The sequence below is a fragment of the Hemitrygon akajei genome, chromosome 19 (genome assembly GCF_048418815.1).
Source record: "Hemitrygon akajei chromosome 19, sHemAka1.3, whole genome shotgun sequence".
Taxonomy (NCBI): Eukaryota; Metazoa; Chordata; class Chondrichthyes; order Myliobatiformes; family Dasyatidae; genus Hemitrygon; species Hemitrygon akajei.
Window position 1 is genome coordinate 20,434,817 of NC_133142.1, and position 17,523 is coordinate 20,452,339.

The following is a 17,523-nucleotide window of genomic DNA, read 5'->3' on the forward strand; positions in this document are numbered from 1 at the left end:
CACAACCTTCTGGGTGGACAATTCAAAAGAGACACAACTGTCTTTTCTCAGAAATTTCTCATCAAAATGGCTGACGTTCAGCCAGACAAAGGCCCCTGGATCTAGACTCAACCAACACGAGAAAACAGCTTGTCAATCCACTTCAGATCACTTTTCATTCTTCTGAACTCAACTGAGAACAGGTTCATTCTACTTAATCTGCTCTTCACAGCACATTCCAAGAGTCAATCTACTGAGTGTAGACTACACCATTTCCAAAGGAAATTTAACTTCATTTCAGTAAAAAGACATAAGATATGGTCAAACAACACACACAAAATGCTGGTGGAACACAGCAGGCCAGGAAGCATCTATAAAGAGAAGCACTGTCGACGTTTTGGGCCGAGACCCTTCGTCAGGACTAACTGAAAGGAAAGATAGTAAGAGATTTGAAAGTAGTGGGGGGAGGGGGAAATGCAAAATGATAGGAGAAGACCGGAGGGGGTGGGATGAAGCTAAGAGCTGGAAAGGTGATCAGCGAAAGTGATACAGAGCTGGAGAAGGGAAAGGATCATGGGATGGGAGGCCTTGGGAGAAAGAGACGGGGAGGGGGGGAAGCAACAGAGGGAGATGGAGAACAGGCAGAGTGATGGGCAGAGAGAGAGAGAAAAAAACAAACAACTAAATATGTCAGGGATGGGGTAAGAAGGGGAGGAGGGGCATTTACGGAAGTTAGAGAAGTCAATGTTCATGCTATCAGGTTGGAGGCTACCCAGCCGGTATATAAGGTGTTGTTCCTCCAACCTGAGATTGGATTCATTTTGACAGTAGAGGAGGCCATGGATAGACATACCAGAATGGGAATAGGACGTGGAATTAAAATGTGTGGCCACTGGGAGATCCTGCGTTCTCTGGCGGACCGAGCGTAGGTGTTCAGGGTTCTGCATACAAATGCATCTGTTATTTTTAAAACATTTTTACATATTTTTCTACTGAAATCGATACAAGCGTGTAAGGCGGAGTCGCACAAAGGTGACTACACAGACGGCTTTTCTGCCCTTTGAATCCAGCTCTCTGCAAGAGCAATGTAACTTCTGCACTTTCCCTAAGGCCGCGACTATTTTCTATTAAGTTATGATCTAACTTCCTTTGGTCCATTTCCCTTGAAAGCCATTTTTGAATCTGCTTTCACCACCTTATCAGGTAATGCTAAATACGCACATCACAAAAATAATTCTCATGTTACGAAGGGTGATTGATAAGTTCGTGGCCTAAGATAGAAGGAGTCAATTGGAAGTTTGAAGTTAATAACTCATCTCCTTCTACATTAGGCAGCAAACTTATTAATCACCACTATGAGTTATTAACTTCAAACTTTCTGCATAATCACTCAGAGTTGAACTGCATGTACATGTAACGAAAGCTGTATAACTCATCTCCTTCTACCTTAGGCCACAAACTTATCAATCACCCCTGCCACGGACACTTTCTGGAGGTCCAAGATCCGTATGCTCCACGACCGCTGGACGAAGTGTGTAAATGTAGGAGGGGACTATGTTGAAAAATAAATGTGCTAGGTTTTCTAAAATTGACTCCTTCCACCTTAGGCCACAAACTTATCAATCACCTCTCGTACCTTTGGTTATTTTGCTCATAACCTTAAATCAGTGTCCTCTGCTATTGGCCCTTTGTTGATGGCTTCCATTAATTCTTTTTACTATTTATAAGAGTGTTCCCACAGGCTGAATTGACTAGCCTGTAAAACTTTGTTTTATCCTTGCTCTCTTTTTTTCAAATAAAGATACAACAAACTAACAATGGGTTATTTAAATTATGGAGGATGCTTTATTTTACTATCATGTTAACTAAATCTGTTAGTCAAATCTTGGAACCCTTATACAAATAGTCTTGCATCAAGCCATATATGCAAACTTCAACAACAGTTGCTATTGTGTTCAATTTGCTTTCTGTTTACATTTATTTAGCATATTACAGCTTTCCGGATTTATTCAGAAGTTCAATTATTCTGTTACAATTACTCTATATGAAATCAATAATTTCAAACTGACCAAAAAGTGTCTCTCTCCTGGAATTCACGGGTGAATTTTTAAAAATAGGCTATACTAGCTCCCTCTAGTGGTACAGAAGGTGAAATGATGACAGAAGAGCAAATTTTAGAAACCTTTACAACTCTGTAAGAAGTAAAAACAGCAAAATTATAGAAAGGCCAATTCAGACACATGTTAACTTCCCTGCAGAAGGCACAAAAGACATACCAGAAAATGAAGAATCAAGGGTCAAATGAGGATAAGGCAGCTGAAATAATTAATATTGCAAAGACTAAACACTGGAGAAGTTAAAAGAAATATAAGCTTGTGGCGACCCACTTTCTGCGCAGGCAAACCGGCTCAGATAGCCAGCGTGCGGGGAGAGACTTTGGTAATGCACCTCTGATGTCAGTTCTGCCCAGAGAGAGTGGGCGCTAGGGACTAAATGCCAGCACTGCGAAGTTTGAATAAACTAGTCTCGAAACGACTTACTGACTGCGTGTCATTATTTCAGCGCTGTGTGTAGTACATCACCACATTGGTAACCCCGACGGTCCAAACGGGATTTGGACCAAAGATGACCGACTCTTCATCTGTTCACGCAGTTTCGCTAAAACTGCCGACTTTCTGGACACTGCGACCACGCGTGTGGTTTAGCCAAGCAGAAGCCCAGTTCCAGTTTCGGCAGATATCCTCTGATTCCACGCGTTACTACCACGTGGTGAGCGCCCTTGACCAGGAGACGGCCGCCCAGGTTGCGGATTTCATACAGTCGCTCCCAGAAGGCGGCAAATATGAAGCATTCAAAGCGCTGCTCATTGGGACCTTTGGCCTCTCACGGCGTGAGCGGGGTGCCCGCCTGCTTCACCCGGACGGTTTGGGAGACAGACTGCCGTCAGCATTGATGAACGAGATGCTGTCCCTGGCTGACGGACACAAGCCCTGCCTCATGTTTGAGCATGTGTTCCTAGAGCAACTGCCCGAGGACATACATTTGCTGCTGACCGACGCAGATTTCAACGACCCCCGGAAGGTGGCGGCCCAGGCAGACGTGCTGTGGAAAGCCAAGAGGGAGCGTGGCGTCCGTCGGTCAGATTACCAGGCCACGCGCCCAACAGCAGACCAGACCAGGCCCGGCAGGGGGGTACACACAACACAGAGGCAGGAGTGAGGAGGACAGTGAACAGTGGTGTTTCTACCACCAGCGGTGGGGCACAGAAGCCTGCTGTTGTCGCCCACCCTGCAAGGGCCAGGGCCAGCTGCCGCTAATGACTATAGCCGCTGGCCACCAGGACAGCCTCTTGTACGTCTGGGACAGTCGGGACGCCGCTTCTTGGTCGACACCGGAGTGGAAATCAGCGTCTTGCCCCCGACGGGGTACGACACCCGTAACAGAAAGCCAGGACCCATCCTGAGGGCCGCAAACGGCAGCACGATACGGACCTACGGCACCTGCAGTTCGGCGCCAGCCAGTTCACGTGGGGCTTCACACTGGCCGCGGTGGCCCAACCACTCCTGGGGGCGGACTTCTTGTGAGCTCACAGCCTGCTGGTCGACTTGCCAGGGAAAAGACTGGTACATGCCGAGACTTTCCAGACGTTCTCCCTGGGTGAAGCCAAGTTGCCGGCCCCACACCTGGACTCCATCACACTGCTGGACAACGAAGTCACCAGAATCCTGGCAGACTTTCCATCGATTCTGGCACCACAGCTATGCCCAGACACGGGGTACAGCACCACATCCTGACCCAGGGACCACCCCTCCATGAAAGCAGCCGGGGATTGGAGACCATGTGGCGACTACCACAGACTGAACGAGGCTACAACTCCAGACCGCTACCCCGTGCCGCACATACAGGACTTTGCAGCAAACCTGCACGGGGCAAGAATCTTTTCCAAAGTAGACCTCGTCCGGGGGTACCATCAAATCCCGGTGCACCCTGAAGACATCCCCAAAACTGCTCTCATCACCCCGTTTGGCCTGTTTGAGTTCCTCCGAATGCTGTTCGGCCTGAAGAATGCCGCACAGACGTTCCAGCGGCTAATGGATGCGGTGGGACGTGACCTGGACTTTGTGTTCATCTATTTGGACGACATCCTTATAGCCAGCAGTAGTTGTCAGGAGCATCTGTCCCACCTCCGCCAGCTCTACTCCCGCCTGCGTGATTTCGGCTTCACGATCAACCCGGCCAAATGCCAGTTTGGTCTTGATACCATCGACTTCCTGGGCCACAGGATTACCAAAGACGGGGCAACACCTCTGCCCGCCAAGGTAAACGCGATCCGCCACTTTGCCCGGCCCAACACGGTCAAAGGCCTGCAGGAGTTCGTTGGTATGGTGAACTTCTACCACCGTTCCTCCCCTCAGCAGCCCGTATCATGCGCCCTTTGTACACCCTGATGTCGGCTAAAGGCAAGGACATTACTTGGGACGAGGAGGCTGCGGCCGCTTTTGTTAAAGCCAAGGAAGCCTTGGCAGATGCCGCGATGCTGGTGCACCCCAGAACTGACGTTCTGACCGCCCTCACAGTGGATGCGTCCGACACAGCAGTCGGTGGGGTGCTGGAGCAGCTCATCGGGGGGCGCTGGCAACCCCTGGCATTCTTCAGCAAGCACCTACGACCACCTGAACTCAAGTACAGTGCTTTCGACCGGGAGCTGTTGGCACTGTATCTGGCAATCTGGTATTCATCGCGTTCACGGACCACAAACTGTTGACCTTCGCATTCACGAAGGTGTCTGATCCCTGGTCGGCTCGCCAGCAGCGACATCTGTCCTACATCTCCGAGTACACAACGGACATCCGGCATGTCTTGGGAAAGGACAACATCGTGGTGGACGCACTCTCCAGACCAGATATCCTGGCCCTGTCTCTGGGGGTGGACTATGCGGCACTGGCGGAGGCGCAGCAGGCATATGACAAGATGCCGAACTACAGGACCGCAGTCTCGGGTTTGCAGCTGCAAGACTTTCTTGTAGGCCCAGGTGAGAGGACTTACCGATTGCGTGTCGTTATTTCAGCGCTGTGTGTAGCACATCGCTACAAGATGGTAATTCTCCAGAACCAGATAAGACTCCACAATGGGCTTCTACAAGAGGTGGCTTCAGAGAGGGAAGATGTACCTATGGTGATCTTCAAAAATCCCTTGGATTATGAAGCAGTCTAAACAGGTTGGAAGACTGAAACACCATTGTTTTAAAAGAAAGTAGGAAGATTGAAAATGACACATCAATTGGCTTGACATCTGCTTGTCAGCATTTTGCTGAAATTCCTCATTTAGTTTTAGGACAGGTAAATTTTGATGACACATTTAATGAAGAGTTTATTTTCAGAATGTAATTAAGAGTTGATATGATGGGACACACTGATGTATGCCTTGATTTTCAAAAGAATTGCTAGCTTGACACTCAACCCAGCACAGACATAAATGTGCAAGGAGCCAGCTGGATTCGACTCAGGACCACTCGCCTTTAAGTCCTGTGGAAGGCAGGCTGTCGCTAATAGGGTGCCACACAAATTAATACTGTCTTCAATTATTTATACAGTATATCAAAATCCTGGAGATAAAGAATGTAATGTATCCACATGTACCAGTGATAACACAGAAATTTGGGGAACTGAGCTGTAAAGAAGCTGAAACGTTAAGCAAGTGATCCAGAAGGCAACTTACAGAGAGTAATGTGAAAAAATGTGAGTGTATATATGCTTCAGGAAGAATCGTAATATATTTGTTTTTAAATGAGGAAAATTAGTTAAAATTATTGAACAAACTGTGTCACTGAACGCAAAAAAAGTTTTTTTGTTTGGCTGCAACCAGCTTAGATACAAGCACAAGATCATGTCTAAACTTGAGCAGCAGGTGGATGGATATTCAGTCTATGGACAAAATTGGCCAGGGTTAAGAGGGTAGAACAATACTGCATTAATTTACATTGAATGTGATCTACTAGATACTTACTCATTCCTGCAACTAAATGTAATCAAAACACTTGTTCTGTAACCAACACAAATCTTTCAATGAGCTCTTTCATTGAGATATAATTACATTAAACAAAACTGAGTAATGCAAGACTTCTGTTCAAGCAACTCACGTCTCTCAGCAAAGACACAAGTGGATCAGACGTGAAACTGTAAACAAGGCACAATTGTTATACTTTTATTCACAGGAAGGAGTTCTCTCGCTTACCAGAGCCAAAATAAATGGCTAAATGAAACAGGAAACAGTGATCAACATTTCTACACAGTAACAGTAGAATCTGTAAATTGTTTACCATAATTCTTACACATCGTAAAATGTAAGTTATTTGAGGTAGTAACATTTTATTTTTCATAAAGACAAAATCTTTGTACATTCACTACTCATTATTAACATAATCTGGGATTTGGAATACCTCTGGTATATGTCCATGCTTTCTGAAAGTTAACCATCGGTAATCATTTTAATGAATCTGTAAGGTTCATTGTAAGTAGGATAGTTCACCATACAAATGGTGCTCTCTCTCGTAGCATACGCACTCCAAACCGCTGCCACTCTCGCTGGTGTATCCAGAGCTCTTGGGTTGTATCTAGACAAGCCAGAACAGCCCCACCTTTCCATGCTATTAGGCGTGGATCCATGTCCTATTACAAAGTGAAGCAAGATGTCACCATTGATTAATTCCAGTAGATTAATTAAATATTATTAAAAAGCACAACACTTTGCTTCTTTTCTCAATTGTCAAGAAACACAGAACAGTTCAGCACAGCAACAGATCATTCACAGCATGATATTTGCGCTGACCATGATACCACCTCAAACCAATTCCATCTACTTACACATGGCCTATCTCCCTTCATCATCTGCCTGTTCACACGTCTGTACGAATGCTTCTTGTATGCTATTATCGTATCTGCTTTCGCCACTGTACCCGGCAGCATGTTCTGGACAGCTACTGTTCTCTATACAAAATGTTTCTCACAATTCTCCTTTAAATTTACCCTCTCACCTGAAATCTATACACTTTTCACGCCAGGAAAGGATTGGATTTAAGACATGAAAAGGTTAAGTATAAAGGAGATTTCTGAGGAAAAATTCTATACACTTCTAGAGACTAGGAGTCATTGTTACAAAATAAGGGGTTACTGTGGCACGCATTAACGACAAGATGAGGCAACCGTTTTTCTCTTTCAGAGGCCTGTGAGTTTTAGAATTTTGTTCCTCCACAGGGGAATGGAAACAATATATTTGAATATAAGTAAATCATAGACTGATATATTCTTGATAAGCAAGTGGATAAAGGTTCATTGGTAATTTGTTTATTTTGTCACATGTACAGAGGTACAGTGAAAAAAATTGTTTTGTATGCACATTTCCATAAAAATAATTTCAGAACATCAGTACAAAGGAAAAGCAACAACAGAATGCAGTATGTACCGTTACAGTTATAGAGAAAAATGACACCATTTTGGTGTCAACATGGTTAGTGTGGTAATATAGTGGTGGGTGGTGTTTGTCACTCTCATTTTCAGCTTCCACCATTGGCTAGCAGTCTTGCGAAAAGGAGAGCTGAATGTGTAAGTCTCTCCCTGCCAGATCATAGCCTCTCCAACAGCAAGCTTCATGTAGTGCCTCCTCGCTGATGACACACTGAAACTGAACTCCCTTCAGACAGGCCGAACTACAGAGGACGGAGAGGAGGTCTGGCCCCTGCACATGTAGCACGCAGGCCCACCAGTGTGTGGACACGTCCTGGAGCTCATGAACCAGAAACCCAGCTATGGGTAAATAGCCCTACTGCCTTCTGAGCAGCCTTGGGAGAGATGAAGGCTACGGGAGTAAATTCAGACAGTGAATCCAGAGTGGAGCCCCTAAGGCAGCCGGATGTCGTTGACCATCCTTCCAACAGCTCCTGTAGCCAAGCTGGTACCATATATATTGCTTCATAAACTTTCCTTTGGACTACATTGGTGAGGCCCAGAGGGGGGGGATCTTGATGACTGGGCATCTCAGGATCTCTGTACCTTCTGCCCAGGCTTATGATGATGATCATCACCCATTGTCCTTCGAGACACATGGAGGTTAAAATCAGATCAGACATCGTCTTGTTTAATGCTGGAGAAAGTTTAAGGGACTGAATGGCCTACACTAGTTCCTTTGGTGTCCAAAAATAAAATAAAAATTTTTTTTGAATGAAAATGATACCTAAAGTGACCTTTTAACATAATTACAATAAAAAGACCCCAAAAAATGGCACCCTTGGGGCTTTGCTGATGCCAGACAAGCAGACTTTCCAAATGAGTGGATGTTACTATATTACTCTAGAACATATTTCATATTCTTTAACACAGTAATGTAATAAATGCTCTAGTGAAACTAGCCAATTTAAAAGCAGCAGGAAACAGAGCCCTGATAAATTAAAAGGGAGAGCAGGAAAAAGAAGCTGGTGAAAGTTCACCTGACTCAAACTTAAAAACACCTCAGAAATGAGTTTGCACTGTGACCCTGGCTCACAATCCAGCCCATGGCTCCTGGACTCACACTCACAGTAAGATATAGCTAACCTCACGATTATATAGATCCAAAGGTGGCAGTGTGCGGATTGTAAGATGCTGAACCTTTGGATTTCTGAACAATCAGATATCGGATTATTTTTGTTTGGTAATTCTTCAGTCCACAGGAAAGGATTATATTTTTCTCACCTTAGGTCTCGTGATGACTTCAACATTCTCTACAATTCTTCGAAATGATGGTGGCATCTTATTCAAAATTCTGTGCTGCAAAAACTCCTGAGCCCCGTGAAACATTAGACCACCGCCGACCACCAAAATAGAACTGTACATTTTCTTTTTTGTTTCATCAGAACCTGAAAAGTGTACATATTTTCTTGTTTCACACTCTATTAGATGAATTATTAAAATAATCTCAGACCTGAAATATACAAAATGCTGGAGGAACTCAGTAGGTCTAAAGAATTCCATTTTGCCTGACTTTAAAAATTAATTGATCAAAAGCTATATGACAAATTTAATCCAGAATTTAGATCACTGTGTTGCTCAAGAGGAATTTCAATTCTGTTATTAAACATTCATGAGAATAACAGCACTCCATGTATCTACCAGGCTTCTGCTCAATGTTACAGTCTGGTTTAAGACAAATGCAATATATCACTACTACTCACCAAGTGTCCCTTTAAATCTAAGGCCTCACTTTTAAACAAGTTAACAAATCTTTTATGAATTACTTAAATTATTGCCTCAAAGGGTGGCGCTTTTTCCCAGTGATCTGGCGCTGGCTCTTTTAGGGAAAATTCTACCATACACTCTCACAAAATTAAGTATATAATTTTAACTTAAGTGTCCTTTTTATATACGGAGCACCCAGAACTGTAGTTACTATTCATGCTTTATTTCTATATTCTGTGGTCCTCCTCATAAGACTTAAAATGTTATTTATCCTTTACTTCAACAATCTTCAATCTTCTGCAAAGGAAATATCTGTCAAATCCATTTATAAATTAACCTCTATTACTTATTTTTAGGAAATGATACAACATTTCATGATTATTCTTACCGCAGCAATCAATGCTATGTAATATGGATTTATCAAGTCCCAATGCCTTTCCTTCAAATTGTGACATGCTAGTTTTCCTTGCCATTAGAGCCGACGGCAGATCCTCTGAATCATTTGCTGCCAATAAGCAATCGTGTTGAGAAGTTCCAAGTTCCAGTTCATGAGGATGACTTTTTTCTGCACTGTCAGAATTTGGTGCACCTGGTTCTGCTTCAAACCCAGCATACTTGGCCAGTGCTTTCCTCTCAGCTATAGCTTTAGCAGCCTAGACAATCCCAAAAAGAACAAGTTAACTGGCAATAACTATAAAACATGCAATTATTTCAAATAAATTACAAGCACAGGATCATGATAGCCAGACGAATATATTCTTCCGTCAGCTCATTTACATTAACAATTAGCTTCTGTTCTATTTTGCTGGATTGAGACACTGTGAATAGATATTCTTGTTATCTGTTGCTAAGTCCATAATCCTCACCTGTTCCTGTTTGCTCTGGGTTACTACTAAATAATGTTCATCATGCGGATCTTCTGAATCACCTTGAGATCTGTGTTGCAAGGCAGTTATCTTCTGTCCCACGATTCCAAACGTCGCAGGATAAAACAAGGCCATTGGTGCCTACCATGTACATGTATACAAACAGTAAATTTATCGAGATTCACTGCTCAAAATATTTCACCTTATTTAGTTCTGAATATACATAGAAAACTTACAGGCCGACAACAACAAATGACAATAAAATTGCATGGGATAGGAAATCATCCTCAGTTGTATTTAAATGTAGTATGTACTTGGTTTCAAAATTTGGTTCCATTGACTTCAATGGATTCTAACACCAGAAGGGAACTTCAAATTATGACACATCTAATGCATGGACTTAGAAATTTTACACTGTTATGTACTTATTCAGGCCAAAATAAAACAATTTCAAAGCATTTCCATTTTAAATTAAGAAATAGATAATTGAGGAAATAATAGTCGCTCAGTAAAAAATACTTGCAGTCAAAACACACTAATGGTTGGAAAACAAGGTATGCCTTACATTCTTTTTTACAAAAAGACTAGATTTCTTCAGCATTTATAAATGCTCAAGCTACTAAAATTCTGGTTACCTGTAGCTTTTCATCTCCTAATTTCAGCTGGTATAATAAAGCTGGAGAATCTGGATGACGGACCTTGAATTCATGATCTTGAATTCCAGAGATATCCTGTTCAGTGAAATAGAGTAGAACAAAGGAAAATGCTGCTCCTTCATCAGTAATATTTAGATCTTTGAACCCATGAACACTACCTCACTACTTTTTTTAAATTTAACTATTTAATATGCATATATATGCTCGCTGGAATTCAGTTTTTTTATATTTATCATGTATTGCATTGTACTGCTAGCCGCAAAGTTAAAAAAAAATCACGACATATGCCAGTGATATTGAATCTGATTTTGATTAGGCAGCAGCACAGCAGTAACACTGCTGCCTTCCAGCTCCAGTCTATCGAATTATGACCTCTGGTGCTGACACTGTGGAGTTTTCAGATTCTCTATGTGACTAGACTTCCTCTGGTTTTGTCCCACTCACCCATTCCCCAAGATGTGCTGATAATTTAACTGGCTATTAATGTATTATTCCTACTGTAGCTAAGTGGTACAGAAAGTATCAAAGGTCAGTGGATAAACATATGAGAAAAAAAAAGGGAAAATAAGATCAGCAAAAGGGAACTAATGGGGTTGCACTGCTGGGAACTGACATGAATACAAGGGGCTGAATGGCTTCCTCATGTATTGTAATAAGTTTCCTGACAGGATCATATTATTTAAAAGCCTATCTTAAAACAACGATCTTGGACACTGGGTGTGGTGAAACTGAAAGTGTATCAGAAAACTTGTAACTTAACTAGGGTACTTGACAAAGGCAAATTTTTAAATATACTTATAAAGTTAAATATTAGCATTTTAAGTATTTTTCCATGTATAGCTCAAACCAATATCCTTAAAAATTCAGGATATTAGAACAAAATTTTCTATGACAAATCTGTGAACCTTGTTTTTTCCAGCAGCTATTTTTAGAACAGTCTTCCACTCAAGGGGATAATTTCCTAAATTTCTGTGCAAGAGACATTGGATGATATGGAATAAGTAAATAATGAGCAAACTGAGTGGGTCAGAACCTAGTTAAAGCCTTTCTGATACTTTTTTCCTCCACTTTAATTAGTGGTGGAAACATATAGAGCTCCTGAACCTTTCATTGACTCATTCCGCAAACCTGATTTTCCAATGTGCTCATATCCTATACAAGCTTAAGAAAAATCTTCACACACCCAGCACTCTAATCCTAGAAAACTTACAATACAGGAGGCCATTTGGCAAATTAAAAAAAGAGCTATTCAGTCCAATCGCATCTTTTATTTAGAGGGGAGAAAGTGGGCACCTCAAAACAAAACATAATTGAGCAGTAGAGAAGAGATAGATAGTTGTATATTTTCCTCATGGCAGATAGTACAGGTCTAAGATAAGGAGTAAGTAAGGTGTACAAGGTTTGCAGAGCATACAAGGAAGAAGAGATTAGTTGGAGATGGGATGCACATTTTGAAAGAGTAGTGGAAGCAGACTTATTAAGTGTTATAATACTAAATAAGTATCTGGATGAGAACCTGAACTGCTAAGGCTTAGAAAATTGCTGATCAATGGGATTAGTTACTTGGGAGTCGGAATGGATACGGTGGTTTGAAGAGCCTGTTTCCATACTGTGTATAAAGTCCAACGATCTGCATTTCCTTCATACCCCTCAACATTCTCCTGGTTATATTTTATTCCTTCTCCTTGTTGCATTTCCCCAAATCTAAAATTTCAAAATTTTATTGATTCTTTTGGAAGAAGACAGCGAGGCTTTGAGAGGAAGTGCGGCGGCGGCCATTTTCAAATTGCTTCTCAGATCGGAGTTCTGAGAGGCGGGACTGCGCAGGCGCGTGAAGGAGGCCTGGGAAGGAGGGAAGATATAAAAAGAATGCAGCCTTAAGCAGCGGGCAGCTTTGTTTGCGGGCAGCGGAGTGAGCTGGGAGCAGAGTGTAGGGCTTGGGCTCAGAGGGCTTAGGCGGAAGAGGGCACAGTAGGCTTATCTTTTATTTCTCCTTGTTATTTTCAGTTATTTGGGAAGTATGAGTGTGAGGGCAGCTTGTTGTTCTCAGTGTCGGATGTGGGAGATCCTGGAATCTCCGAGCATCCCGGACGTCCACATCTGCGCCAGGTGCGCCGAACTGCAGCTCCTGAGGGACCGAGTTAGGGAACTGGAGCTGCAGCTCGATGACCTTCGCCTGGTCAGGGAGAGTGAGGAGGTGATAGAGAGGAGTTACAGGCAGGTGGTCACTCCGGGGCCACGGGAGGCAGATAGGTGGGTCATGGACAGGAAGGGGAAGAGACAGGTACTAGAGAGTACCCCAGTGGCTGTACCCCTTGACAATAAGTACTCATGTTTGAGTACTGTTGGGGGGGACAGCCTACCTGGAGGAAGTGACAGTGGCCGGGCCTCCGGCACAGAGGACGGCCCTATAGCTCAGAAGGGTAGGGATAGAAGAAAGAGGACCATAGTAATAGGGGACGCGATAGTCAGGGGTTCAGACAGGCGGTTCTGTGGAGGTGATCGGGAGTCCCGGATGGTAGTTTGCCTCCCTGGTGCCAGGGTCCGGGACGTTTCTGATCGCGTCCAAGATATCCTGAAGTGGGAGGGTGAGGAGCCAGAGGTCGTGGTACATGTAGGTACCAATGACATAGGTAGGAAAGGGGAAGAGGTCCTGAAACAAGAGTATAGGGAGTTAGGAAGGCAGTTAAGAAGAAGGACCGCAAAGGTAGTAATCTCGGGATTACTGCCTGTGCCACGCGACAGTGAGAGTAGGAATGGAATTAGGTGGAGGATGAATGCGTGGCTGAGGGATTGGAGCAGGGGGCAGGGATTCAAGTTTCTGGATCATTGGGACTTCTTCTGGGGCAGGCGTGACCTGTTCAGGAAGGACGGGTTACACTTGAATCCTGGGGGGACCAATATCCTAGCGGGGAGGTTTGCTAGGGCTACAGGGCAGACTTTAAACTAGTAAGATTGGGGGGCGGGAATCAATTTGAGGAAACTATGGGAGAGGAGGTTAGTTCACCAGTAGAGCAAGTAAGTAGACAGTGTGTGAGGGAGGAAAGACAGGTGATGGAGAAGGGATGCGCTCAGCCCGAAGATGTAGGGGAGAAGAAAGAAAAGGATAATAAATTTGAATGCATTGTTAGGGATGAAAAGAGAGGAGGAGGTGGAGAGTATCTTAAATGTATCTATTTTAACGCTAGGAGCATTGTAAGAAAGGTGGATGAGCTTAAAGCGTGGATTGATACCTGGAATTATGATGTTGTAGCTATTAGTGAAACATGGTTGCAGGAAGGGTGTGATTGGCAACTAAATATTCCTGGATTTATTTGCTTCAGGTGTGATAGAGTAGGAGGGGCCAGAGGCGGAGGTGTTGCATTGCTTGTCCGAGAAAATCTTATGGCGGTGCTTTGGAAGGATAGATTAGAGAGCTCCTCTAGGGAGACTATTTGGGTGGAATTGAGGAATGGGAAAGGTGTAGTAACACTGATAGGAGTGTATTAATGGCCACCTAATGGGGAGCGTGAGTTGGAAGAGCAAATGTGTAAGGAGATAGCAGATATATGTAGTAAACACAAGGTGGCGATTGTGGGAGATTTTAATTTTCCACACATAGATTGGGAAGTTCATTCTGTAAAAGGGCTGGATGGTTTAGAGTTTGTGAAATGTGTGCAGGATAGTTATTTGCAACAATACATAGAAGTACCGACTAGAGATGGGGCAGTGTTGGATCTCCTGTTAGGGAATGCGATAGGTCAGCTGACAGCTGTATGTGTTGGGGAGCACTTCGGGTCCAGTGATCACAATAGCATTAGCTTCAATATAATTATGGAGAAGGACAGGACTGGACCTAGAGTTGAGATTTTTGATTGGAGAAAGGCTAACTTTGAGAAGATGCGAAGGGATTTAGAGAGAGTGGATTGGGTCAAGTTGTTTTATAGGAAGGATGTAATAGAGAAATGGAGGTCATTTAAGGGTGAAATTATGAGGGTACAGAATCTTTATGTTCCTGTTAGGTTGAAAGGAAAGGTTAAAGGTTTGAAAGCGCCATGGTTTTCAAGGGATATTAGAAACTTGGTTCGGAAAAAGAGGGATGTCTACAATAGATATAGGCAGCATGGAGTAAAGGAATTGCTCGAGGAATATAAAGAATGTAAAAGGAATCTTAAGAAAGAGATTAGAAAAGCTAAAAGAAGATACGAGTTTGGTTTGGCAAATAAGGTGGAAGTAAATCCGAAAGGTTTCTACAGTTATATTAAAAGCAAGAGGATAGTGAGGGATAAAATTGGTCCCTTAGGGAATCAGGGTGGTCAGCTATGTGTGGAGCCGAGGGAGATGGGAGAGATTTTGAACGATTTCTTCTCTTCGGTATTCACTAAGGAGAAGGATATTGAATTGTGTAAGGTGTGGGAAACAAGTAAGGAAGTTATGGAACCTATGACAATTAAAGAGGTGGAAGTACTGGCGCTTTTAAGAAATTTAAAAGTGGATAAATCTCCGGGTCCTGACAGGATATTCCCCAGGACCTTGAGGGAAGTTTGTGTAGAGATAGCAGGAGCTCTGACGGAGATCTTTCAGATGTCATTAGAAACGGGGATTGTGCCGGAGGATTGGCGTATTGCTCATGTGGTTCCATTGTTTAAAAAGGGTTCTAGAAGTAAGCCTAGCAATTATAGACCTGTCAGTTTGAAAAAAAAAACAAAAAAAAAACAGCAAGGCCTTTGACAAAGTTCCACATGGAAGGTTAGTTAAGAAGGTTCAGTCGTTAGGTATTAATGCTGGAGTAATAAAATGGATTCAACAGTGGCTAGATGGGAGATGCCAGAGAGTAGTGGTGGATAATTGTTTATCGGGATGGAGGCCGGTGACTAGCGGGGTGCCTCAGGGATCTGTTTTGGGCCCAATGTTGTTTGTAATATACATAAATGATCTGGATGATGAGGTGGTAAATTGAATTAGTAAGTATGCTGATGATACTAAGGTAGGAGGTGTTGTGGATAATGAGGTGGGTTTTCAAAGCTTGCAGGGAGATTTATGCTGGTTAGAAGAATGGGCTGAACGTTGGCAGATGGAGTTTAATGCTGAGAAGTGTGAGGTTCTACATTTTGGCAGGAATAATCCAAATAGAACATACAGGGTAAATGGTAGGGCATTGAGGAATGCAGTGGAACAGAGAGATCTAGGAATAACAGTGCATAGTTCCCTGAAGGTGGAGTCTCATGCAGATAGGGTGGTGAAGAAGGCTTTTGGAACACTGGCCTTTATAAATCAGAGCACTGAGTACAGAAGTTGGGATGTAATGTTAAAATTGTACAAGGCATTGGTAAGGCCAAATTTGGAATATTGTGTACAGTTCTGGTCACCGAATTATAGGAAAGATATCAATAAATTAGAGAGAGTGCAGAGACAATTTACTAGGATGTTACCTGGGTTTCAGCACTTAAGTTACAGAGAAAGGTTGAATAAGTTAGGTCTCTATTCATTGGAGTGTAGAAGGTTGAGGGGGGATTTGATCCAGGTATTTAAAATTTTGAGAGGGATAGATAGAGTTGACGTGAATAGGCTGTTTCCATTGAGAGTAGGGGAGATTCAAACGAGAGGACATGATTTGAGAGTTAGAGGGCAAAAGTTTAAGGGAAACACGAGGGGGTATTTCTTTACTCAGAGAGTGATAGCTGTGTGGAATGAGCTTCCTGTAGAAGTAGTAGAGGCCAGTTCAGTTGTGTCATTTAAGGTAAAATTGGATAGGTATATGGACAGGAAAGGAGTGGAGGGTTATGGGCTGAGTGCGGGTAGGTGGGACTAGGTGAGATTAAGAGTTCGGCACGGACTAGGAGGGCCGAGATGGCCTGTTTCCGTGCTGTGATTGTTATATGGTCGTATATAAATTCCACTTCCTATGTTTTGACCAATTGATCTGACCTTCCCTGTCTTGCCCTCCATGAGGACTCAGGACTTGCTTGGATGACAGTAGTGAAAACCAAGAGGACGCTACTAGCATGATGAAAGAGAGGGAGAGGGAAGGATATGGATATGGGTGATGCAGAGAAAGAAATTTGACTTCCTATTACTACAGTATTCTGAAATGCCTGCCCATGGCCTCCTTTATTGCCGTGATAAAGTTGGAGAGCAATGCATCATATTCACTCTCATCACCCCTTCTCTTCTGCTCATCTGTCCATCATCATCCTCTAGTTCCCCTCCTCATTCTCTTTCTGCATGGTCTACTGCCTTCTTCTTTAGCCCTGCGCCTCTTCCACCTACACTACACAACCTGCACCCCCCTCTCATCCACCTTTGCCTTCAACTGGTCTCACGTATCATCTGCTAGCTTGTTCTCTTTCTCCTTTCTCCAAATCAGCACAATAAAGAAATGATTGCACCTTTCACAATCCATGGAATTGCAATGAGAAAATTAAAAGCTGGCTAATTTCAAAAAATAAAACTGATCTTACTACTATTCTCAAAATATAAAAAATATCAACTTTGAGCCTTTTCCCAATTTGTAATATATATTCTTTAAACTTTCAAGAATTATTTTCATCAAAGTTATAAAACCTTAAATTAAAATTTTCCACCTGTTCTCCCAGAGTTTCTTTTCTATTAAAATGAAAGCAAGTTTTACCTGGTCAAGATGGCAAAACGTCTCTTTAAGCTGCTGAAGAAGAACAGCGTCTATTCGATTGAAAACTTGACATTCTCGGTATGGAAAACCGGATCGCTGCATAAGCCAGAAGAAACATCTGGTCACATCAGATCCTCCATATGTTAAACGGAGTCTGTTGGCCACAGAAAAATCTGCCTAGTCAACATGTACGTTAGCTTTTA

General features: G+C 43.0%; 1 protein-coding gene across 1 annotated transcript in view; it reads right to left on the reverse strand.

Annotated features, from left to right (window-relative positions):
- Positions 1-6,162: 6,162 nt before the first annotated feature.
- actr8 (actin related protein 8) overlaps positions 6,163-17,523 on the reverse strand; it is a 32,731-nt gene continuing 21,370 nt past the window's right edge. Inside the window, exons 8-13 of the mRNA XM_073072208.1 lie at positions 17,321-17,474; positions 10,690-10,785; positions 10,055-10,195; positions 9,577-9,841; positions 8,706-8,869; positions 6,163-6,647 (exon numbers count right to left, since the gene is read on the reverse strand). Coding sequence (XP_072928309.1) covers positions 6,504-6,647; positions 8,706-8,869; positions 9,577-9,841; positions 10,055-10,195; positions 10,690-10,785; positions 17,321-17,474 — 964 coding nt within the window. The 3' untranslated portion in view covers positions 6,163-6,503. The remainder of the gene's footprint in view (positions 6,648-8,705; positions 8,870-9,576; positions 9,842-10,054; positions 10,196-10,689; positions 10,786-17,320; positions 17,475-17,523) is intronic.